The sequence below is a fragment of the Gavialis gangeticus genome, unplaced genomic scaffold (assembly GCF_001723915.1).
Source record: "Gavialis gangeticus isolate Ggan-Ray unplaced genomic scaffold, GavGan_comp1, whole genome shotgun sequence".
Classification (NCBI taxonomy): domain Eukaryota; kingdom Metazoa; phylum Chordata; order Crocodylia; family Gavialidae; genus Gavialis; species Gavialis gangeticus.
Window position 1 is genome coordinate 26,522,089 of NW_017729032.1, and position 26,276 is coordinate 26,548,364.

The following is a 26,276-nucleotide window of genomic DNA, read 5'->3' on the forward strand; positions in this document are numbered from 1 at the left end:
AAGCAGGCAATGTTGCAGTGTCAGTGCTGCTGATTGGCTGGACAGGAAAAGGAGTTTCCATGCTCTCTGTGCCCGGGAGAGACCCCAGCCTAGGCTAGAGCCCAGCTGTGCCTGACAGGAATGGGGAGGGAAGAGACGGGGAGGGGATGAGAGGCTGCAGAGGTGAAGCAGGGTCAGGGCAGGAGGCTGCTGTGGGTCTAACTCTGGTCCTGACCTGGGCTTCGTGCCAGAGTCAGAGTTGAAGCAGCTGCCTGCTCCCCGCTCTGCTTCATGTGTGAATATAAAATGAGGAGCTTTTCCACCATTCTGATTGAGGAACAAAACCTCATCTTATATCTGAGTAAATACGGTATGTATGTACTGACTTTAAAATGTAGATATACAAATATCCTGGTTCTCCTCTCATTTACATCACTGATAGAAGTAAGTCTGGTGAGGTCAGTAGTTTAATCAGTGATTGATGAGATAAGAATTAGCCCACTGATTTCATTTTCATTGTAAACCTACTAAAGATTTCAAAAGACCTTACAAATTGATTGTGAAGTCTTGTGTGAGCTTTGAGCATCTAGAAACAACCATACTTTTATTGAACTTAAACCTGTAATGATCAACATGGGAAATGGAGGAAATTGTGTGCATTTATGTAAATGTGTTTTTCCCTTTGTAGTTCGAAAGCACAGTGCTACTCAATAAATAAGCTAAATAGCATGCAATAAGGTCTTAACAGTTAATGCCTAACAATACATTTCTACCAATGATTTATGTATTGGTGTGAGGAAGAAAAGAGAAAGTTTACATCCTAGAATTCTTTTCATCAAATAAGGAGTGAAAGAATAAGCTAAACATAGTACATAAATTCAAACCACATTAGTCATTTTAGGAGTTTCGTTAGGTGTGGGAAAAAAAGGAAAAGAAATTGTATGAATTCAATGACAGAACAAAATTTTCTAGATTTTTATAGAATACAGTAACCAGACTCATACCATGGATAATTGTAATATTTTGGGGTCATTTTTGGCATTTTATATATGATTTTATATATGATTATGAAATGTATCACAAATCTTGAGATTTATTTTGCTATTGCCTTTTTAAAACATATATCAGATATTCATAGGATACTATGTATAACTCTCAAATCAATTGTAATTGGAAATTTGGGAGAACCTGAATAAAATGGCATTTTTAAAATAAATTGTTTGCACTAGAATTCTTTATTTTTTCTCAACACAGTGTGAACCCAGTAGCTTGATTGGAGTCATCTCTAAGATGCAATCAGAAAATTCAAGCCCCTTTTCTTTACTACAATGTGTTGCCTTTGTTATTTTTCTACTGATTTGAATCTACTGTCTCCTGGAGTAGGTAATTGCTTCAGTGCCTGGGACGTTCTAATATTTTTTTTCCTTCTTGTTTATAGTTCCAAAGACATCTCCAGCTAATGTAAGTGGCAGAAGTGGAAGGAGGCATGAATTAGTAATAGCTTGGGAGGTAAGGGACTCTTTCTGATTAAAGGTCCTGTTTCATGTTGACTTCTGTGAGGGCAGAGTAAGGAAATACTGTACTGAGGGTCCCCTACAGGAAATCTCATCAAGATATGAACACAAAATAGCATTACTTAAATGTGTGTAAATGTCTCCAAGGATTTACATTTCCAGGTGATGCAAGTAGAGGATATCTTAGATAATCTACCACTCATATCAATAGCTCCAAAGTTTATTCACTTTTGCTTTGCTTTTCACTCCCTCTGTTAAAGTTTATCTTGCTTCTTTGGCTCTAGCGTTAAAGCTACACATGATTCAATAGTAACTAGTGGTAGGCTAGATATGGCTTTCTCATCTATGAGAAAAGTTTTATTACACTTTGGGACAAATCCAAGCTTTTGAAATTGCAATGAAAAAGCTAACAGAGGGAACCTGAACATTATGGTGAATAGGGTACTTGCTGGGGTTGTAGAAAATCTATGCTCACGTCATTGCCCTAATGAATATTAATTATTCTTTATGAAGTAGAAAAACTCCAGTGAGAGAGAGGAAGAAAACAGTGTTCTTGGAATAGCCTGGTGGTTTTGCCACTCACCTATAATGTGGGAGACCTAAGTTGGCCTGAAGCAAGTAGTTGTTTTTTCTCTCATGTTCTGACTATAAATTTAATCCTGGAGCAGAGAGCCTTCTGAAAAAAAAGCCTTGTCAAAAGTGATCTATACTTCACAAGAAGTCTCTATCAATGAATCAACATTGGCTACAGAAAAAAATGTTACAAAATTCCCAACCAGCTTCAGTACTATTCATCTGGTAAAGAACAAAATATGGACACATGACCTCTAGGTCTGGTGGGAAAGCCTAGAGAGAGCCACAGACATAGCCAATGTAAATCAACATACCTTCATGTACTTGAGTGCACTGGTCTGCACCAGCAGAGGATTGATACGTTAGGTTATCTTCTCATCTCCCATAACACAATCTGTGTTGATCTGCCCCAACCAGAAGCCATACCAAATAGTGCAAACCAAAAGAAAGACCATTTTTACTGATCTGAGGAAATGCATTCTCCAAATTAGGCACAAGACTTCCTTCCTTCCTCCCTCCCTGTTTTTAATGAACTTGTTGCTTCTATCAACACTTAATGAAATTCTTCTTTTTGTTGCATCCTTGCAAGACTTGGTGCTGTGCCTCACAGACTTCTTATATCATTAGCCAAATAAAATAACAAAAGTTTTGACGTATTTTATATTCTAATTATACATAGCAAAGTGGGCACATTTCAGATATTTTATTCGTTAGAAAGATTTCTACCATTCTTTGTCTCTCCAGTAAGGATATTGCACAATAAAAGATAAGTCATTTTACAAGATAATACAAAATATATCATTAAAATTCAAAGAGCTGAAAAAGTTGCTACAGGCCAGAACATGGCACTTTGAATAGTGCTTCACTCTGCAAGCAATCTCATCCAATTCTGCATAAACTACTAAGTCACTATGAAATGTAAGCATGTTGGGGAGAGTCTAAGCTGGTATAAATCATCATAGCTTCAATTAAGTCAGTCTGCCCTGTGAAAAACAGAAAAAGACTACCCCGACCAAGCAAATTCTTACTTTGAGAAACTAACCCAGTGGAGCTCAGCCTTTCAGAGTGCAGGCCTGTGGGCTTGCCATCCAGTTGCACCATGGGCCTCTACTCCTCTCTGGTGGCGGTTGGTGGAGGTGGAGGAGAAAAAACAGTAGACAAGGGGAGGGCACCTGGCTGCAGAAGGGATCAGCAGCAAGGCACAGGGCAGGGAAAGAGATGTGCTGAGCTGAGCTGTGGGCCATATCCATCACTTGGGTGGGGGAGGGGTGATATCTAACTTGCTTAAGCACCAGTGGACTAGCCCAGAATATTCCCAAGTATACTGAACACAGTTCTATCTTGCCATAGTATAAGATCTTACAAGTTAAGCAACCAGTTTATATTTGTCTGCTAAGTAATATAATGTATATTTGTCTGCTAAGTAAATATAACCTTCTAATATAATGAAGGTTTGTGTATCTTTTAATTAAGCGATTTTTGCCTTTTAGCCAGTATCAGAAGAGTTCCAGAATGGGGAAGGATTTGGATACATTGTGGCATTCAGACCCAATGGAACCCGAGGTTGGAAGGAAAAAATGGTGACATCTTCAGATGCTTCAAAGTTCATCTATAGGGATGAAAGCGTACCTCCTCTTACCCCCTTTGAGGTGAAAGTTGGTGTATATAACAACAAAGGAGATGGACCCTTCAGTCCTATTGTGGTTATCTGCTCAGCCGAAGGAGGTTAGTTTGAGAGACTGAATGTTATAAATTATGCAAAAATGATACCTCCATTATCATTGTGCATTTTGCCAATACATTTTAAAGCCCTTTACAAAGGACATATGCATTATTATCACAATTTTGTACACAGGGAAATTAAGTAACCTGCCCAAAATCATCCAGTGGGAAAGCTGAAAGTATTAACATACCTGGCTCAGGCCTAATATTCAGATCATAATAAGTGGAATTCACAAATTAAGAAAATATCAGATTAAAGAAATAAAGACTGGCTCTTCTGTAGTTCATGGCAGCTATGTTATTCATTATAAGTATGTTATTCAGATGGCCTCCAGGTTTCATGAAAATGTTCATGTTACACAGATTCACTACATTTATGATTATTTCTTGGAAATTTGAGACCAAAAGTATTCTTTTTTTTTTTTTGCTATGTCTCATTTTACATATTCATATATAGTAAAGGTTTATTGCTATAACAGGGTTCAGAACTATATCCAATTTTTGAACACACCAGCAATCATACACATGCTTAATGAACATATCAAAGGCTGAAAATTGTTCTGGGAAATTATTCAACAGATATTTATGGATGACTATGAGCATACCTGTATAAACTGACATAGCCCAGCTGGTTTCTGTGGAGCAACACTGATTTGCACTTTTAGAACTGGATATCCACAATATTTTTAGATATCAGTTTGTTTAAAATTTGCAAACTGAAAAAATCAAATATTATTTGCAATAAATAGTCTGACCAATTCTAATATTACAGGGCAAATTCTGCAACCCTACACATGCCGTGTGGTACTTTACTCTGTAGGTAGTTTCACTTTCCTCAGTGGAACTATCTAAAGAGTAAGGTATTAATAAAGATGACCAAATTTCATGTTAAGTGGAAAAAAATTTACTCCATTTTCATATTATTGCTCAAAGAATAACATTTTTGTTACTTATTACTACCTATCCCTCAATTATAGGTATTATTGTGATACCTTCATCCTAAAGGTTAGAGAAGTTGCTTTTTTTTAAGTTCCAGTAATCTGTGTGCATTTTATTGTTTGGTTTAATGTTATTTCACATCAATATAAAAAATAAATATATCTCAAAATGCAAAGAAAATTGAAGTGACATCTGACTTTCTAATCTATCTGACCTGGACATTTTGTCATCTACAGTTGGCTTTATTGTTCATTAAAAAGCAGTGAAATAATGCAATTTATGTTGGTTCTTTTATTATTTTAACTACAGTATCCACTGATAATAAGTCCAGAAAAAAAAGAGTTTTGTAAAAGAAGAGAGATCTTTCCCTTTGCATAATCTGAATAAATATATAACATGTGCTGTTTCTCCATTTTGAATGCCAAATAATGAAATTTAATTTTAATAAATAATCTTATATATGTTGATAGTTAGAGAAAACTGAAAATAGAATCTACAAGAATATAAAAATCTATTTTTCTAATTTTTTCTTTAAAATACAAGCTGCAAGTGATCAATTTAGGCTTAGTAATTTAAGCTTTCTTTTGTTGTATTTTATGTAAAACAGAGGAATAACTTTTAGGCACCCCATTTGTTATGTCACAGTTCAGTCATTTGGAAGTACCTTCCTATTATAACTTTACTAATTCAATCGCTGTGTCTGTCTGTACCTTAGATTGCTCTCTGTTAAGATAAATTCCCTCAGGTGAAATACTTTCCTTAGATTTGCATTTGGGAAGAAATGTGGTTAGCTGTGACAATACAGTAAAAAAAATAATTTATAAACATCTTTTTATATAAGTAACCTAAGGTGCTGTAAGTGAAAATTTAAAGGGACAATGAAATAATTTATTACAGCTAAAACTTAGTACCAAGGACAAAAGATATGATTTTAGCTTTCTGTGGAAAAAAAGTGGGGAATTGGCTTTAAAAGAGTAAGGAACTAAAAGCACATTTCTCATGGATTTCCATTTGAAAGAATATTGAACAGAGATGAGCAGTACACTATTCTATAACCCTGAGGCTGATCCTGCAAACCGTTATCCTAACCAATGCATCTGCAAGGGGCTTACTGACTATCCATCATGGATTCAGTGTACTCTTGTCAAAGGTCTAGCATAAAGGCCTAGGGTAGAATGTTCAAAAGTGACTTAAGAATTTAAAAGCCTGTGTCTCAGTGAAAGTTGATAGGACTTGGGTTCTTGAGGGGTAGATTAAAAAATATTACATGTCTAGAGATGGAGATAAACATCCAGTAGGATTTACAAATAGGCCCAAATGAGTGAGATCCCTAATATCCATTGATTCAGCAAAGCGACTAGAAAGATCAGCAAAGGGGGTGGGAGGGGAAGAAGGCAGGGAGGGGAGTTGGGGAGCAAGGGAACTTACATGGGACTTTTTCTTGATAAGAAAAGAGTGAATCTTTGTGTCATGAAAGTAAGTAAATGTATTTGTCTGTTACTTCCTGGTTTGTTTGTTTGCCATGTATAATATAGAGATATGCAATCTGTTTGAGGGCTGTGTGTTGTGACTGGATGGATGCCCTGGACTTGAGTGCATAAAAAAACTCCCTGCATTTTATCACTACGAGTGTATATGTAATTGTTGAGACTAAATGAAGGACAGGGCTGACATAGGAATAAAGCCTAAAGTACTCAGCAACCAGGGGATTCCAGTAACCATGGCAAATGAAGGGTTTGGCATGGGAGTTTTTAGAGGAAAAATTGGGAAGGGCTTTTTTTTTTCTTTAAGGCTTGATAATGATGACTGCTGAGCAGAAATGGAAGTCACCAAAAGAAGAGAGGAAAGGTATTAGTGAAAAATATTTCTACATGAACTATGACTTTGTAGAGCTCATGCAAGAAAAGATCTGAGCACTAGAGATCTATATGAAGATAATATAAGAATTCAGAATGGGATGCAGTAATTTGATAAAGAGAGAAAAATGCACCATCGATGAACAAGTGGAATTAAAGGATAGACTAGGAGAGTGACCAATGAAAGACTGTGACTGTAAGGGCAAGGTAGAGGAAAAGATTAGTTAGTGAGCAAAAACGGATTTTAGGAGCGGGTGTGCAGCTGGAGATGAGGAGGAACTAACTTTTAGGGACCCCATTTTCTATAAGGTCACAGTTTCTATGTCACCGTTCAGTTATTCAGTTATTCTATCTCTGTGTCTGTCTGTACCTTAGATGGCTCTCTGCTAAGATGAATTCCATCAGGTGAAATACTTTTCTTAGATTTGCTTTTGAGAAGAAATGTGGTTAGTTGTGACAATATAGTAAATGGATAAGGAGGAGCAGGGAAAGAGAGAAGGGCAGTTAGTATCCCAAGAAAGCAAGTGGTAATGGAGATAGCCTGACACTGAAGCCCAAAGAGGAGCAAGGGTGACATACAGGAGCTTGTAAGAGGAAGCAGAAGACAGAATGTTCTACAGATAAAAGGGACAATAAAAGAGTATCTAAGATTTGCTCCAATACCAGGAAGAGGTATATGTGATTCAGAACTCTTTAATAAGAAGAATCCACCTACTTGTCACCAGAGCAGATCCAAAGAACAGAAAGTGTTGCTGTCCATCATGAGTAAGAATACAAGATGTAGCCATGAAGGGAAGAATAAGAACTTGAGAGGGCAGGGAAAATCATTCATTGTCTTCTGTTATCTTTCATTGAACAAATAACCAGAATCATTGGATGATAGGAAGATAGGGCTGGAGGAGACCTCACAAGGTCATCTAGGTCAGCCCTCTGCTTAAGGCACAATCATCCTTGACTAAAGCATCCCAGCAATATATCTGTTCAACCTGCTCCTGAAAGCTTCCAGTGATGGAAATTCCACAATTTTTCTGGATAGCCTGTTCTGTAGCTTGACCAACCTCACAGTCAGAAAGTTCCTCCTAATCCCCAACCTAATTGTCTCTAGCACAGCTTGAGGCCATTGCTCCTAGCCCTGTGCTCTTTGGCCACAGAGATCTCTTCATGCTGGACTAGATCAAGGATAACTACACTAGTCTGGGAAAGAGAGTTAAAGTAGCAGAGGCTTTGATGATTTTTCACTGGAATTCTTCTGCCCATAGCTCTAGATAAGGAGGGCGAAAAAGGGACAAAATAATACAAATGACTTAAAAACTGGTAATATGAGGAAGTCTTTGGGGTTTTCAGCCCCTAGGAGGCAATCACAGAAAACACCTCTTTTCAGGGACTGGACTTCAGTACCTAGGGTACTGGCATCCTGGGATCAAAGCTGGCAAGATTGTTAAGAAGAGTTTTAAATTAAAAAAATGAAGAGAAGAGGTTCATGTGGTATAGACGCTTGGTTTTAATACATAAAAAGGGGAAAATGGAGTAAGCAAGGATAGAGCAATGGAGAAAGGAATATGGGGGGCTAAGAAGAGGAACATTAGGGAGGAAGTGGGTGCATCTACACAAGATGTTTACTACGGAGTTGCCTAATTAGCTGCATAGTATAGTGTCAGCATCTACACATAAGTCAACACAAGTACTACCCTACTATCTTACGACGGCATTATTTACTGAGCTGCAGTACACATTTAGATACTGACGGGGCTGGCTGAAACATGAGGGTGTCTCAGTGTGGGTACTGCCTGTTGGCTAGCCCTGCACTGTGGCACCCTTGTGCCCCAGCCAGCCCCTTTGCAGCACACTGAGCCAGATCAGAGCAGCCCAGGGCTGGCAGTCTGACCCTCCAGACCCTTGCCAGCCAAGGCTACTCCACCCCGGCTCAACGTGCTGCGGTCCCAAGCACACATGTAAACACAGTGCCTAGGAGCAATAAACTGTGGTACAAACTGCAGCAGAGTTTAGTCAGTCACATTAAGTTCATGTGTAGATGCTCCCAATAAGTATTCCATCCACTAGGGTTATGTAAAAAATCACCATTTCTGCTTTGAAGTAACCAGAGAGGCTTTGTACTACACCCAGCATTGTTACTCTGTTAGTCATGTGTAAACCTCTCTCAGACCCTTTAGGTTGGATCCAGACATGCAGGCATGTGTGGTCCATGGCGCTGCAAACCTCTCTGCACCACAAAAAAAACCACACGAGTTGTATGTTAATCAGTTCACGGTGCTGCTGATGTGCAGCACCAGAGCAGAATTTGCTACCGGGATTTCCCACACAGGGGCTCCATGTGCCTCAGTGCAGGAGCTCTGCAGTGCAGCTCCCATGCTAAGGCATGAGGAGACAGGGGAGCAGCCAGCCCAGGACCACCTGCTCCCCTGTCTTGAGGCACATTGAACCCCAGCCAGCTAGGGAGCAGCTGGCTGCGGTGCAGGGTGCCTCAGCAGGGGGACTCCACGTGCCTTAGTGCAATAGCTCTGCAGCCAAGTCCCTGCACTGAGGCAGGTGAGAACAAGGGAGCAGCCAGCCCAAGTCTGCCTGGCTTCAATCCCTGAGGCAACTTGCTAGGTGCTGCTGTAAGAAACATAGGGTACATCTACATGTGCAATTCATGCAACACAATAAACTCTAAAGCTTTTTGAGCTGGAGTACACTGCTCCTAGGCGTAGTGTCTACATGTGTACCCAGGACCACAGCACTTTGAGCCAGGGTGGAGCAGCTCTGGGCTAAGAAATAGCAGGGAACATCTGGCCTGGGTTCTGGGTGGCAGTATCAGGCAGAGTCAGGACTGGCAGGGGTCTGGCCCCTGCGTGGCTGGGCTGACCAGGTGCAATTTGTGCCTGGCAGTCACTGTCTACATTTGATTGTACTTAATGACTCTGCCATAAAATAATACTTTCCCCAGCAGTACTATCTTAACGTGCAGTTAATTAGTTTACTGCAGCCTAATATTGGCACACGTGTAGATGGTGATGCTTTACTGCAGAGCTAATTAGTCAACTAATAAAGTACACGTGTAGGTGTGCCTGCAGCATACAATGAAAATTACTTTTACAATGATGTTTTCTGTACTCAACATAACTTTTTATTAACTCACTCAATCAAGTACAGAACCTAAATGGACAGTTATTTTGAGGAGAGAAATGAAAGCTGGCATATTGTAGAGTGACATCTGAACTCTCGGAGTTTTACTGCTTGATCTGTTTAAGGGCACGATAAGAGCAGTTAAGGAAGACAGGAGAATGTATGCTTTGATAAGACTGAGATAATGTTGGCCAAAACAAACACCGAAAAATGTTTCTTGTTGGTTCCAACTCTCCTGGTTTTTCACCCTCAGCTTAAATAAATAAACAAATCACCCCTTTCTTCTCATTTATGAGAAAAAAATATGCAATTACACATTTTTAGATCTAGCTGCCAGGTTTCAAATTAAAATCTTACATTCATGAGGTACTGTTCTGTGGATGATTTTGTAGCTAAAGCTGAGCTCCATGGGATTTAGGTGAATCTGAAAATTAATAAATTGGCATATTAGCTTTAAAATATACAAGCCAACTTCTTACCTTTGCCAGCAAATCCATCAATTACAGTTGTCTTCACTGCATTTTTTAAAAATGAAATCCAAATCTGTATATGAAGGAGTTTATTAAACCTTTCTTTGATTAATACTACACTAACCCCCCCTGGGAAGGTATATGTGTAATCAATATGATAGGCAAGCCCCTGCGTATTATTTGGAGAACTCCAGCTGTTATGTCTCCTATTACAAATGTATCATTTATATTCATGGACATGGTAAATGGCACTCAGAACTTTTAATCTAACAGAACCTGAATTCTATCAGTCAGCCTCTCCATTTTATAACTATGCACCCAAGTAAGAAACCAATTTGCCTTCTAATTAATATCTTCATAGGGTAAAGGTAGCTTCTTTTGCAGCACATGTATCAGCAGACTGTTATCCTTTGGAGTGAGAGGAAAGAAACGCCAGAATTACACTTGGTTGTTCCATTCCCCTCATCAAACTAGCCTTCAGACCTAATGCTTTTATTCAGTGGACAGATCCAAAACTTAAAAATGAAGAGGAATAAATTAATCATTGTTAAAGGTTCCAGATAAATTATAAGATATAGGCATAGACTTAACCATAATTGGGATAGGCTGCATAGAGCCTACCTGTGGCCTGGTTTTAAAGGATCTGTCTTGTGTTAGTCCAGGCAGGCCTGGGTTTGGTTTTTATCAGGTGACATTGAAATCCTGGGAGGTGACTGACCATCTTATCATAACAAATAAATATAAACTAGTATTAGAAAGAGGGAATATCATAGCATCATCTACCAATAACAGAATTCAGGGTCCTATCTCTGAAATCAAGTACAGTACCCTGTTCTGGATTGGAAGTTAGTCTTCTAAATTTCTATAGAGCAATGTGTTACTGTAAACCATAGTTGTGGCAAGTGGAAAACAGCAGCCTCAGGACATAGCACAAAGCCTCTCAAGTTTTTATTATCTTTTTTTTTAATCTGATCAGGCAATGTTAAAGGGATTATTAAAGGCATTGACCTTTTTCATCAGTGTGACCCCCAGGAAAATATCAGTAAATGTAAAATAATACCAAGATATTAATAAAAAAATATAGCCATAACACCAGTGACCAGCATGGAAAAACCTAATGAACCCATCGAACTTATCATCAGTACTAGAAACACAATATAAAGCATGACATGGTACGGAGCCCTGAACTATTTTATATTAGCACAAATTATATGGCCTTCAACCTATCTGAATCAATAAAAAATGCCATTTCATCCCCATAAACTTTCAGGCAGTCATAATATACTTTTTTCCTAAAAAATATAATTGCTGTTCTTTTGCTGAACATTTACATTCTTGGTGTCTAATATCAGGAAAATTGCAGTGACTAATTGCTGGATATGTAAGAAATGCATTTGCCTCACATAAAATAAACTATTTCTACTCCATTTACTAAAAACAATTTATTAAAAATACAAAAATACAAACAAGACTTTATGCATCTGAGCAATACATAAACCTCCCCTAGTGAATGCAATGAAGGGGAAATGATTTCTACATTTATAGAAAGTATAAAGGCTGCCAACCAACGTTTTGGGTACATCACAAATTATTTATCCCATTGCAATCTTCTCTGACAACAAGGTAATTGCTTCAATAATATTGAAACTAGAAAATAGCTTTTGCTGCACAAATCTTTGTAGTACACAAAATAAAAAGCAGTGTGCATCTACTGTACAAAAATTCATATCATGCAGAATATATTTCTTTGTAGCACAAAAGTTATTGAAATTAGATCAAATCATTTATGCCTTGTGAATATTATAATTTGTTATTTGTGACATCTTAAAAGAGCAGTTTATTTTATATGTATTAATAACCCTCATGTAAGCCATTTTGAATAAAGTCAGAAATTCTCATTTTCTCTAGGCTTGTATTTTAAAAAAAAGACAAAACTAAAACTACCAAAAATTGAAATCTTTACAGGAAAAAAAAGAAGAAAAAATCCAAGAAAAGAACATTGAAGAGAAGGTGTAGGTCAGTGGCAGAATACCTTGTGTAATGTGAAGGAGAGAGAAAGATTTAAAAAACCCAAAAAACGAGTTTATCAAGATTAATGTTAAACTCCTTACTAAGACAGTTTAATCAATAGGCAAATGTATACTTTTAACATATATTGTGCTAAAAGGAAGCTCCTTTTTTTTGTAAACCTGCTAAATCAGCCACAAAACACATCTTTTTTAAAAAACTCTTTGATGTGCATCCCTATAATATAAAAACTATAAGATTGGATTAACAGTTCATAAATATAATAAGGTACATTAGACCTAGAAAGAAATGTCAAGCCCTGTTATTCCAGATGAATCTGAATCCACCTTTTTTGCTGAACACACAAACATGCCAAGGAGACGGTGAATGTGTTGGAGGTATTGCATTCTCATTAAGTTCTAGATTCCCACTTAAACATACATGAGGGAGATCTTCTTAATTTCAAAGCAAAATAAATAAGTAGACAATAAGATAAACTTTCCTAAACTCCAACTTAAGTGATGCCTAAGAGGTTTTGCAGTCCCTTAGCACTCACAGGGTGTGTCCAGACGAGTGCAGCCTTTTGTTCCCTGGGGACAAGTAGCAGCAGCACACCTTGCGCCATTGCCACTTGTCCCCAGGGAACGTCAATGCCACACGCACTCTGGCACGTGGCAGGTTACCCCAGGTGGGGTATGGGAGGCAGTGTATGATGCAAACCAGTGTTTGCCAAATTTTCTGGCAGGTGTGACACAAATTAACCCTGCCTACCCAATCCCCTTCCCCTGTCTGATCTGCTCCTCTACTTCCTGCTCCCTGCCCTGTGCTCCCTGCTTGATCTGTTGTTCTGCTTTCTGCTCCCTGCCCCATCTGCCACTGTGCTATCCCTCTCAATTATAGGTATTGAATTATAGATACCCCTTCCTGGTCTACCATGTGCCATGTGCACATTCTGCAGGTTGGCCACCCCTGCTGTAGACCAAAAGGACAATGTAAAAATGTATCTGTTGGTTGTCCCTACAGCTTCCCATATTTGTTTTCCCAATTTTTTTTTCTTAACTTTCCTCTTCCTGTTGACTAACCCAGCATTTTTAAAGCTTTTCCTTATTTTACTGTACAAGGTAAAATATCTTAGCAATTAAGCTAGTTAGAAACACAAAGACCTATTCTTTGTTGGAAAGCCTATATAGATCTGGTAGATACAGCCTTTTTCTGGGTGTAGGTTTTAAAAAATGGCACAAAAATTTAACATATTTGAAACCTTGACAGGAAAAGGAAAGGGAAAAAATGGAAGAATAGAATGTCAGGGAGAATGTATAGCTCAGTGGTGAGTGCCTGGTAAGATGTGAAGCTGGGACCAGCATACAGACCTTTGTAACGAAGAAAGGATTGCTGGTTCCAGACAAAGATGCCAGCAGCTTCAGGATTTAATGTGGACACACCCTTAAATGTGAATTTGCTTCACATTTTAGCACATGACAGGGTGCCACAGTAGGTTTCTCGGTCTATGGCATAACTCAAAAACACCCCAGGTACTGTTCATTTTTTAACTGATTAAATAGCAGTACAGAGTAAGGAAGAGAAAGGATGCTCTATTTACTTCTGCAGTCAAGCAGAACTGCTAGTGATGGTTTACTGTTGGGAGAAAGGGTACTGTCAATAAGAATTAAAGGTTTTCAAAGACAAATCAGCCAGCACATAGAAAGGATATTCTTCATTACGTATCTTCCTGGGTCTGTCACTAATAAGATATTGATGTGACTTGGCACAAATACAAAAACACAATAAAGCTAATATTTTTATCTTGCTCAGTTTCTCGTATTCACCATAACTGTAACACTTCATTCTGAATAGCAAGGTAGAACAAGAGAAGTCTATGACAGTTTTAGTTCTGGTGCTTTTGATAGATACAAGTTGTTACAGTGGAGGTTTATTATTTCAATTTTTCTTAATACAGAACCCAGTGCTGCTCCTTTCGATGTCAAAGCTACAAGTTTGTCTGTATCAGAGATTCTTGTTGCGTGGAAACATATTAAAGAAAGTCTAGGAAGACCACAGGGATTTGAGGTATGAATACAGAATATCATAATGAGAAGCCTTGTTATTTTTGTTAGCACTGCATTCTGCTAAATGGGGGAGAGGGAAACTCATCAAAACGCATGACTAGCTATAGGAGAATCGTGGCTTCAGGATATACAGCTGGGTACTGGCATATCCTTTATTTTTTTTATACTCCTGCTTTAAAACAGTCCAAAACTAAGTCTTACAGAGTCACTAAGACACTCCAAAAGAGTTAACAGAACTGCAAGTGACCCAGCGCGCCTACTTTGGTGGCTACACAAGATTAAGTATTGACTGTTTCCAGATCTAAGCAACATCAGTGCGCTTGGCAAACTCTGTATATAGAAGAAACAGCTAATGCCAGTCATATGCTCTCATAAAGATTGGTACTACTGGTCCTGGTTTGGGGGCCATCTGCTGGGTTTAGGAAAAAGATGCCAGCTAGGGCATCATTGGGAAATAAAGCTCTACTTAGGGCCTTGACACGTTTGCTTGCAACAGTTGCAAATCATTGGGTTGTAGTAACCTATTACAGTTTAGCAGATGTTAAGGAGATAACCCTTCTCTGAAAGGGAACAATCTGTAATCCTAAAAGGACATCTGCTAAACTGCTTCAGTGTGGGGCTGCTTGAGTTTTAAACACCCCACACTTAAGTGTCAAGTTGAACCCTTAGATATCTTTCTTTCTGGTGTTAGGGACTGGATGTGGAAATACATCTGATGGTGCATTCATATCCAGCTTGGAATCAAATCCTAGGGAGTGGATTGTGCCTGAGGTTTCAAATCCAATCAGCTCTGACTTGGTAACAAACTGGAGCTGGTTCAGCTCCGATTTGTTACCAAATCAGCTCCAATTTGCTCAGCTCAAGTTTGTTACCCCTCCCTCCTTCCTTCCCTCCCCCAGCTGCTCTGTCAGTGACAGGAATCAGATTCATAGAGAACCAGGACTGGAAGGGACCTCTGGGCCAGGCTAGGGATGCCCAGGGGCTGGGACCCAGGTAGAAGAGCCCATCTGCTGAGTGCCAGCAGGGCCAGGCTGGGCACCGGCATTTCCCTGGAGCCATGATGGGGGCTTGGGTCACCTGTCCAGGTTTGAAAATATAAATACATAACTTGAATGGATCAATTTTAGTTTCTTGTTCTCATAGTCTCAGGGTTAAAGACATGCCTATTCATATTTTTCTCTATTCCTATTTATATGGCTCTTTACCATAGTACAGTTTCTGGCAGCCACAATTACCCAGATATTTCATTTCTTCCTCTCACCAACCAATGTCCCAGCTCGAGAAAATATTTCTAGCACAATATTAAGAGAGTTTTCTCCCTGTTAGACATTGAAGGAATATTAATATAATCTATCAAAACTGGGTGAAAAAAAACCTTGGATTTTAAATCATATTAACCTGGAACCAGAGTAAAGTGTAGTATTTCTGACATAACCTTCCCAGTCAATTATACCTCAAAAGTATTCTTTAGAGTAGGGTTGCAGTCAAGTATAACAAATATAAGTGCAATATCTACATTTATTACCAGTTCTAAGGATTGGGCCAAATCATTTATGGCCATATTATATTATCCATTTCAAACAGTACAACTCAGAGGCTGCATCCAGATAAGCGAGGATGCGGTATGTGGTGCTGCAGACATACTGCACATTCAGTTGTTCTCTGCATTGTTAGGGAGCAGAATGTGGGGTTCTTCTGAGTCCTGGATATCCAGTGCTGCAGCCCTGGCAGGCCCCCAGGTAAGGCTACTAGGGCCAGCACGGTGCTGGCCCCAGCTTCCCTTACCCCACCTGGGTTAGCCTGCTGTGAGCCAGAGGGTGCCTGGCATAGGCATTCCCTGGGGACAACTAACAATGCCACAAGGTGCGCCGCTGCTAGTTGTCCTTGGGGAACCAAACACATACACATGTGGATGCAGCCACAGAGAGAAGAGACAACTTCAGTAATTGCACCAGTGGAGTTTCCTCTGAGTGCTGTCCTGGGAATGGATGGGGAGAGGTCACATCCTATACACCTCAGAGATTTTGTGAATAGACTCTAAAAGGAAACTCTAATTATACGTAGAGTTAACCATCCAAACATCTTTCCATTCACAGTACTACTAAAACTTCCTTGGGAGTTCTACTAACTTCAGCTGGTCCTAACACGCTTGTCTCCAGAGGGAAGCAAGCAGCCCTGATCCATTCGCCCAATCTGATCCTGTGTGTGGAAACTCAGTGCAGCTCCTGGGTAGAAATGGAAAAGCCTAATATATGGGTTCCTGTGCACCTCCCTGCATTTTGATGGTCACCTCCACTTTTTACAACAGGAAGGTGCTAAGGTCCCATAATGTATCTTTTCTATTCCTTTGAGTTCCCATATACTTTACTTAATCTTGTGATCGTGGTTGTGCCAAGCAATAGTTCTAACTTATCTGCTTGGTTCTTTTTGTTTTCCTTTGTTTCTTTCCCATCTTCTTCAGCAGTCCCTCACATTCAAGGATAATTGTCTTCCATGGTTGTCTTATCTGTCTGTCCAGGATGGCTGATGAGGCCTATCCGGGATCGACAGACACTACTGAAGCTCAGACATGTGTTTCCATGTGGGATGGGTGGCGCTGGATTCTTGATTCAGTCCACAATATATTGTGTCTGCTGCTGCTGATGATGCTTTTCCATCTTCTATTGTTGTCATGAGGTTTCAAAGTACTGAGATCCCTTCAGCAGTCTCTTTCTCCATTTGGGGCAGTTTTCAGTGATAGTTTTCCACAAGTTTACATCAATGTTGCTTTTTCTTAAGCTGGCCTTGGGGACGTCCCTGAAGCAATATTTCTGCCCTCCTTTTGAACATACACCTTGGCTGAGCTGGGAGAATAAAACTTACTTCAGGAGTCTGGAGTCTGACATCTGGATGATGTAGCCGGTCCAACAAAGTTGATGTCGGATGATCATCACCTCAATACTCATAATGTTTGCTTGCAGGGGGTCGCTGATGTTGGTGCATCTGTCTTGCCACTGGATTCGGAGGATTTTCTACAGGCAGCATTGATGGTACTTCTCTAACAGCTGTAGATGTCTCCTGTACGTTGTCAATGTCTCAGCTATGTACAACAAGGTGGGGATCATGACTGCTTGATAAATCCTGAGCTTGGTTTCAGATACGATGTCACAATCTTTGAACACCCATTTCTTCAGGTGTCCAAAGGCTGCACTTTCACATTTGAGGCGATGTTGGATTTCTTTGTCAATGTCAGCCTTTGGCAAGAGATGGCTTCCCAGGTACAGGAATAACTCTAGAGTCTCACTGTGTATCTCGATTACTGGAGCTGTGGACTGTTCATTAGGAGCTTGTTGGTAGGAGACCTTACTCTTCTGAATGTTAAGTGTCAGTCCCATTTTCTTGTTTGTCTCAGTAAAGATGTTCACAGATGCCTGAAGATCTGCTTCTGGGTGAGCACACACTACAGCATCATCAGAGTACTGGGGGTCATCATCAGAGTGCTGGGGTGGTCTTGGTTTTGGCTAAAAGTTGGCTGAAGTTAAATAGCTTATCATCCATTAAATAGTTTAACTCCACTCTGGCTGGAAGCCTGTTGGTGATCAGATGTAGCATCCTGGCAAGGAATATTGATAAGAGTGTTGGAGTAATAATGCAGCCTTGTTTAACTCCCATTTTAACTTCAAAAGGCTCTGTGACAGATCCATTACTGAGAACCACCACTTGCATATCATCTTGGAGGAGGCAGAAAATGGTGACAAATTTTGGTAAGCATCCATACTTCAGAAGGATCTTCCACAAAACATCTTGGCTGACAGAGTCAAAAGCTTTTTGTGAGGTCAAAGAAGGCCATGTAGAGAGCTTTATGTTGCATTTCTCCTGCAGCTGGCAAGCTGTGAAGATCATGTCAGTTGTGTCTCTTGCTGCACTAAACCCACATTGAGATTCTGGGAGGAGCTCTTCAGCAAGTGGAGGAAGACAGTTCAGGAGGGCTCTCACTGATCTTTTCTGTGGTGGACAGCAGGATAATCCCTCTGTAGTTTCCACAGTCAGATGTGTCTCCTTTCTTGAAGATTGTCACAATCACGGTGTCCCTGAGGTTTGCTGGGATTTCAACATTCCATATCCTTAAGATGAGGGCATGAAGTTATGATGTGAGCTCCTCTCCCCGCTGATTGAAGATTTCCATGGGGATTCCATCCACTTCAGATGTCTTGTTGTTCTTCATCTGCTTGATGGCTTTCCTCACCTCATCAAGGGTTGGAGGGATTCCAAGTTCATCTCTAACTGGGTGATGTGGGATGGAGTTGAGAAAATTCATCAACATCAGAGTCTTGGTTGCAAAGGTCTTCAAAATGTTCCTTCCAATGAGCATTGATTTCCTTGATCAGGTCTCCTCCATCCTTAGGTCTCAAGGGGCTTGGTCCCTGAGTACTTGAAACATAGATGTCTTTGGTGGCACTGAAGAAACCACACATATTGTGGATGTCAGTGAGATGTTGAATCTCCTTAGCCTTGACTTCACACCATTTGCTCTTCATATCATGGGTCCTTCTTTGTCTTGGCTTGTTTGATGTTCAGTTTCTTTTGCTTGGATTTGGTGTCATTCTGCCAATCACATTATGCTTGTGATTGATCAACAGTTGGATCTTCTTGTCATTCTCATTAAACCAGTCTTGATGTTTCCTGGTAGAGAATCCAAGTGTCTCCTCACAGGTGCTGATGACGGTGGCCCTGAGGGAACTGCACATGCTTCTGACATTTTTGCATTGTTGTTGGTTGGAATTCACCAGTTTTTCTTTGAGGCGCTGGTGGAAGAGGTCTTGCTTGATTGGGTCCTTGAGTCCTTCAGCATTGATCTTCCATTGGCATTGCTTCTGCTGCAGCCAGCATTTCAGAAACTGTTTGAGTGACATAACCAAGTGGATGAGTTGGTGATAAGTCCAGCAATCATCAGCTCCTAGCATCACTCGAATGATGTAGACTTCTTTGCAATCCAGGGCATGGATAATGACATAGTCAACTGGGTGCCAACGCTTAAATCATAGGTGTTGCTATGGTGTCTTGTGCCTGTTTTTCTGATGGAACAAGTTGTTTGTGATGGTGAGTCCATGTTCCATGCATTTGGTCAAGAGAAGGATGCCAAGAAGTTGATCCTTCCTACTCCTTCCTTGATAATGGTTCTGTTCCAGAGGTTAGAGTTTCTTCTGACTGGCACTGAAATCACCAAGAAGATTAAGTCTGTCTCCCTCCAGGGCATCAGAAAGGACTTGGCATTGAATTCAAGGTTGGCATAGAATTCCTCCTTGGTTTCATCCACAGCATCAAGAGTCAGGGCATAGACACTGCTGAGCGTGGCATATTGGCTCCCTCCCAGTTTAAGACAGAGTCATGAAGTGTTTATTAACAGGGAACTCACTGAGTTGGTTTATGGGTTCATTTTTAATGGCAACACCAACTCCATGAAGTTGGCATTCTCCTTCCTGTTTACCCTTCCAGAAGAAGGTATGTCTACCTCCACGTTCTTTAAGCTGCCTATTTCCCATTTGCCAGCTTTCACTCAGTGCAGCTCCATTGATGCTGTGTCACCTGAGTTCTTGGGCCACGACTGCAGTCCAGAACTCTGGGTATTCACTATTAGGGTTGTTCATGAGGGTCTTGATGTTCCAGGTCCCAAAAATGATGGTGTGTCTTCACTGGTATTTTCAACCACACTAAGGGTGATCCCACTGTACATAGTTATCCAGTCAGGAAGAAATACAGAATACTGTATTAGACTGGGCACCTTTTCTAGCCTCCTCCCCATGTGGGGTGAGCAGAGCGGATCCTGAAGAGGGATGATCAGTCACAATTTACAGCTGCCAAATTGCAATCCTATCTCATCCAAGTTCTAGAAAACCTTGTAACTGCTGCCTTCACCCCAGTTCACTAGAAGCTCCAGACCTCACAGTCCTGCTCCTGTCACCATTACCTGGTCACCAAAAGGCTTGAGGAATGTGCTGGAAAAGCTGTTTTCATAGAAGATGCCTGTGCGTGACTTGTTTTATCATGAAGAAGCTGCTGCACATCAGCTTCGCAAGGCTCTTGACAGGACAGGGCTTTCATCCAATGGCAAGGAGACCAAGACAACCGGGGATCTCATTCCACTGTAGCCTTCATCTGTCTTCATAGTCACTGAGATTCTAATATCTTCCCTGTCTACTCTTCCATTTAAGACTTTTAGACCTATGGCGGGGGGCTAGGCAGGCTTATTATAATGGTGACCTGTACTCGCCATACCACAGCACTGTCAAACAATATATGTGGCTTTTCAGGAGGGAAAACATTGCCATCCACTGTCCTCACCTCATCCTGATGGTGCTGCTGCTACTTGATCCATGACTGCTTATTCATCAGTTACCCCTGCTTATTTGCAGCTAAACTTCCCTGAAGGTCATTGCACTATCTGCCACCTGCAGATGCACTAAGTAGCAATACAGCTATTTCCCATACATTTCTCCATGCTGGAGTGCACATGCCACTTGTCAGCCTTAGCTGCTTATATTTTAGCCACAGACTTCCTTGTTGTTGAATATGCCCCTGTTCCTGTACATGTGGTTTTCTGACATACGAAAGAATTGTAGAATCATAGATTCTGTGAGTTAATACTTTACTGCGCTCCCTTTATTATAGGTAACTGCTCTATAAAGAGAACAAAATTATACCTATTATAGATTACAGGGCACTGCAAATGTATTCCTCTCCATCCTGAAGTATTTCCACTCACTAGTAACCTTTGTCTTCAATCTCCAGGCTAGTCTGTTATCCTCTGAAATAGCTCACTCATTGCACCCTGCCTTTTTAACCTCATAAATGTGGCTTTTTGTATAATACACTTTCAGAAACCTTGAAACCTATATAAATTATGGCTACTATTTATATTCATACCTTTGTCACATTGATTGCATTGATTTTCCAAATGTTCTATGAGGTTTGTCTTACCCTTCACAAATTTATGTTACATCTCAAACAAAATAATTAAAGGCAGATTTTATTTCCCAGATGAAAATATTTTTTCTCAAAGATGACAGCTGTTTCCAAAAGTATGTATCCACCTCATTTTGATTAATCAATTGATATATTGACTGTTTCTATTATGCATACAATGCAGTATCATATATAGGCTTGGCAGAATTCAATTTTTCTTCTAATAATTTTGATGGATAATATCGATGTTTATTTTAAAACATTTATTTTAATTTTTATCAATTTACATTTTCAGGATTGTAAAAAACTAGGGATGGGGTGGGGGGACACAATTTATTAATGACAATGATAATTAACTTCCATCAGTCCTGGCTCCACTCACCAGTAGCTCCCTTGTCGGCTTTGCCACTTCTTCTTCCTTTGGTTCTAGTCTCCTAGGGTTTCTTGGAGTTGCAGCCCAAAGTAGAGACAGCATGGTTCTCTATCAGCCATCATTTTTTGTACATCTCCTTTCTATAAATTTTGATTATTAACAATGGAAATATTTTTTGTCAGTCTGTGAGTGTGAAGTGAAATCAAAGTTTACTAGTTGAACCCACACTTTGCTGAGGAAGATTAATTTGATTTTTTTAAAAAATGTATAACCTTTTCTCATCATCATCATCATCTTTATGGTTTATGCATCATTGCTTGTTTCAACTTCAAAAGCTTTCACACCATTGTTTCCATCTGCTTTCTTCTCTTGTAGACTCTAATTGAAATTTTTGACATGGATGAGCTACCAACCCCCTGCACTACCCCCACGCTGGAAGACCAGACCAGAGCCCCTTTAGCTGACATTTTACTGTTCCCTGGAGATCTTCATGGCACTTTAACAATGTAGTGAATATTATTAAATGCACTGTAACTGGCATCTAGGCAAGGCTCAGTCTTGACTGACGCATTTACCAAATGGCCCTTCATTGTTATATCACTATGAATTGCATGTAGACTGGGGTGGGCCAAATATCAGCCCACACGCTGAATGTGGCCTGCCAAGTGCTTTCATTTGGCTCATGGGGTCCCCCAACAAATTGTGCCCTGCCCAGCCCTTCTGCCCACAAGGGTGGGAGCAAGGTGCCCACATGAACATTTAGCCCCAAAAACATACTCTATTGCTTGGCTAGGGCTTGGCTGGCCAGCATGCAGCTGCTCTGTTGGGCTGCTGCTGCCACAGCCCCTGCAACCTCCTTGCTTCCCCAGTCTCCTGCTCACTCCAGGCAGCAGGTAAGGAAGCAGTGGGGGTAGGGCTACAGCTGGGAGGGAGCCCAGAGCATGGTGCTGGGGCTGGTGGCAGCGTGGAGTCCACAGCCAGGGGAACAGGGGGTAGCACGGAGATGGGATGGGCAGGGTGTGAGGGAGAGTGGGGAGTATAGCCAATGCCGCACATCACAGTGAGGGGCACAGCCTCCACATGGCTACCTGTATAACCAGTGCTCCCTGCCACTCGTGTGCAGCCCCTGCACTCACAGAGCAGAGAGCGAAGCCCCAGTGCTGGAGATCATGATGATGTGACCATGATGATACCATCGTACTGGCTTAACCTATAAACAGCACCCAAACGATGTTTAGATATCCAGATACTTTCAAAATTGACTAGTTTAATGGGGATATTTTTAGCTGACAGTAATTCTGGACAGAAAGTAATTTTGAAATACAGGTAAACATTGCTTTTATGTTCAAAGTGCTGTTGTATCCCATTCAAAATGTCTCAAAAATACCAAAATAACAGGCAGACATTACATTTTCATGTGTCAATTTGTATGCTGCCTATGGTCAGTACAGCAGTGACAGCCACCTATACGGTGTTCACATTTCCTGGCCTTTTAGCAGAAGTGTTATTAAGATTTTTTTTCAGTTTGAATATTTGGTCTCATGTCAACAAAAATGACAGAATTTTTATTAGAGATGGACAAGTTAGCAGTGACCCAGTTTCAGCTCCAGCCCAGTTTGCACTTTGTACTAAGATGTAATGAAAGGCAAAATAACTTTTCCAATTTCACATTGTCATCTCTGAAAGACAGCCTTAACATTTATGCCACACAAGTTTTATGGAAAGATAATGACACTTATTTACATCTTCCAAAGTACACATTACTTTTGACTCCAGTTTAGATTTGTCAGCAGCGACCAAGACTTACTAAAAATGTGCCAACTCTCTTCTAGAAATAAAAACAGTTCATAAATGTTCACAGAGTGGTTCAAATCATGATAGAAAACAAGCAAATAAATGAGTATTGCAGTGTGAGCAACAGTAACTTTTTTCGAAAATGATTTTTTTTGGTGGTAATATAGAAAAAACCCAAAACCCTCAGACAGAAGTGAAATCCATATATGCAGGTGAAACCAATAAGAAGTTTATGCTGAGGCTGTTTTCCTTTCCATATGGTTCATGTTTAACACCTGTGGTTTAGGATCTTATAACCTAGAGAAAAGTGTAGGTTAACCTCAGGGTTTATTTCTTTTGCACTCATCAGTAGTGGGTAGAGGGAAATGAAAGACTTGTCAGTTGGCAAAAGTAATTGTTTTGCTGTTGACTTTCTCTTCGCATTTATGAAAACTTAAAGACTGAGATTTAAATCCCAGAATAGGTGAAAAAGCTGTTGTGTCAATGTCACTGGAATTCCCCCAAGGATTTAGTGCCTTGAGGCTCATTTTAGGCCTAGTTTGCCAAATAGCTAATACAGGAAATACTGAGTGCCATTTTCTCAGAGGGTTATTGAACATAATGACTATTGCTTATGGTCTGATTTCTCCTGTCATAGAACAACATCTGCCTATAGTTTTCTCTCTGCACTGACAGCTACCTCATTTTTAAACCAGCTGAATGGAAGACTGTGTCTACATGGTGGTCTCATCAAAATCATGCAGTACTTTTATTCTTTTAATTTAGTGGACTGTGTAATTTAAGGAAACTTAGGAAGAGGAGAGGAGTGTGATGTATATTTATATCACAGGCTAGAAAAGCAAGATTGAAAAATGGGTCTAGTCCTTCATTAACAAAATGTCAGCTACCATTATTTCACTCTGTGGGAAGGAATGATTAAATAAAATGAGCAATAGGCACAATTGGATTGCTGTGGGGTCAGGATAGTTTAACTCATAGGCCCCTGGCAGATGTTACACTTAAGACATGATTAACTGGATAAGTAGTGACCTGACCACACATTCTGTCCATTACCAGCCCAGTAAAATGAAGAATAAGCCACAAAGTTCTTACACAAAATATATGTAAAAACTTTGTGGATGGTTCCCATCACATCTTTAACTGAACATGTGGCCAGTTCAAACTCTCACGTGCACCAGCAGGGGGAGTGCAACCATGCACTGTAATGGTGGGAAGCCCTGGTCAACTGATCTCTGCTCCCAGCTGCAGTAGTAAATCCACAGTTGGGAGCTCCAATCAGCTGCCCAGGGCTCCCAGCTGCAGAAGTGGATGGTGTGCTGCCTTGGCTGAGAACGAAGTTTGCTACTTGCCCGTGCAGGGGAAACATGGGATCAGGCTTCTCCTGTACCAGTTATATGGTGCAGTGGGATCTGATGTAAAGATCCCGCAGTCATGCCTCCTATCATGCACATATGACATGGCAGCAAGTGTGATTGTCAGGATCCCATCTCAGATTCCATCGCTTTTTTAATGTCTATCAGGGGTCTCAATAAGTCATATAATTTGCAAAAGTCTACACTTTTTGTGCAGCATAAGATTCCAGTGCAACTCCCTTTCAAGTTTTCCCAATGTTTTTAGGCTCATAAGCCCACTTCTGGTCTCATGACCTGAATTCTGGTGTCAGCTTGGCTTTTTTATTTGTGACCCCCACTTAAAAATCTGTGACCTCTGGTTTACTAACCACAGCCTTGGAGATTGAATCAGACCTTAAAAGCCCAGAGAAAAGTCTGTATGGTGTCCCCTTCCTTTTCAATCTCTGCTACACATGTAGCTGAAACTTTGCTGATGCAAAGTTTTAAAGTTTACTGAACCAAAAAAGGGATGCACAAATAAGCATATTTTAAATAAGGAAGAAATATACCATATTGCCTTATGTGCCTCAAGGTCAAGTTAAAATAGAAAGTTTTGTCCTACACTAATGTATTACTTATTTTTTGGCAAGCTTCTTTCAAGAACTTAGGGCCAAAAAGTCCTGAATAGTGTGAATAGTATTTATTTTCTTCCTTTCAGCCAGTAATTGCTTTTTTTGTTGGGGCAAAGAACTGAGATTGAACTTCCTTTTCTCAGCATCCACTAGTTTTCTCTCTTGCTGTGTCTGATCAGTAGTCACGCTGGTAGCTCCAGCAGATAAAAGATGCAGCCACTTTTCATGAACTCTCCAGAACTATCATTGTGGCCTTAACACATTTTAACCACTGAAATTCTCCGTCTCCAGGATTTAAGTGGTTTTTCTATGCAACATCTGGATGGCAGGCGTTCTGGTTTATGAACTCTACATATTTATGAGAGTGATTGTATTTGTGTCCAGTTTTGCTTCTATATCATGCATAATGAAGGCCTAAACAAATTTTATTTTTTAAAATGTGTGGTTTTTCTGCTTGTTTTTTAACATTAGAAATAGCAAGCTGTGACCTCCTGGTTTTCACTGTTGAGTACATGGGATTGCAATAAATGCTATAAAGAAAAGGAAGGAAGTTTTTAGTTAGACTGTTTAAAACTTTGCTAAAGGAACTGTCACTTGGAATATTTGCAGCTTAATCATTTTAGTAAAATAAATTCCATTTCTATGCTCTGCATTGATGTTTAGAATCATCTTTGAGGTGACCAGGAGAGTGCACCATCAAAAACACTCACAGTCCTACAAACTCCCAGGATATTTGGGTTTTTTCCATGAAAATCCTATCTCCCAGAATCATGCCAAATTCCATCAAAGTTTTCACAGTTTCATAGTTCGTAGGGTTGGAAGGGACCTGAGCAGATCATCAAGTCTGACCCCCTGCCATGGCAGGAAAGAGTACTGGGGTAAAACAACCCCGGCAAGGTGTTCATCCAGCCTCCTCTTAAAAACCCCCAGGGTAGGAGCCAGCACCACTTCA

General features: G+C 40.2%; 1 protein-coding gene across 1 annotated transcript in view; it reads left to right on the forward strand.

Moving 5' to 3' along the window:
- Window positions 1–26,276, forward strand: part of CNTN5 (contactin 5) — a 1,308,168-nt gene that overhangs the window by 1,236,594 nt on the left and 45,298 nt on the right. Inside the window, exons 19-21 of the mRNA XM_019525021.1 lie at window positions 1,418–1,488; window positions 3,557–3,791; window positions 14,144–14,253. Of these exons, the coding sequence (XP_019380566.1) occupies window positions 1,418–1,488; window positions 3,557–3,791; window positions 14,144–14,253 (416 nt within the window). The remainder of the gene's footprint in view (window positions 1–1,417; window positions 1,489–3,556; window positions 3,792–14,143; window positions 14,254–26,276) is intronic.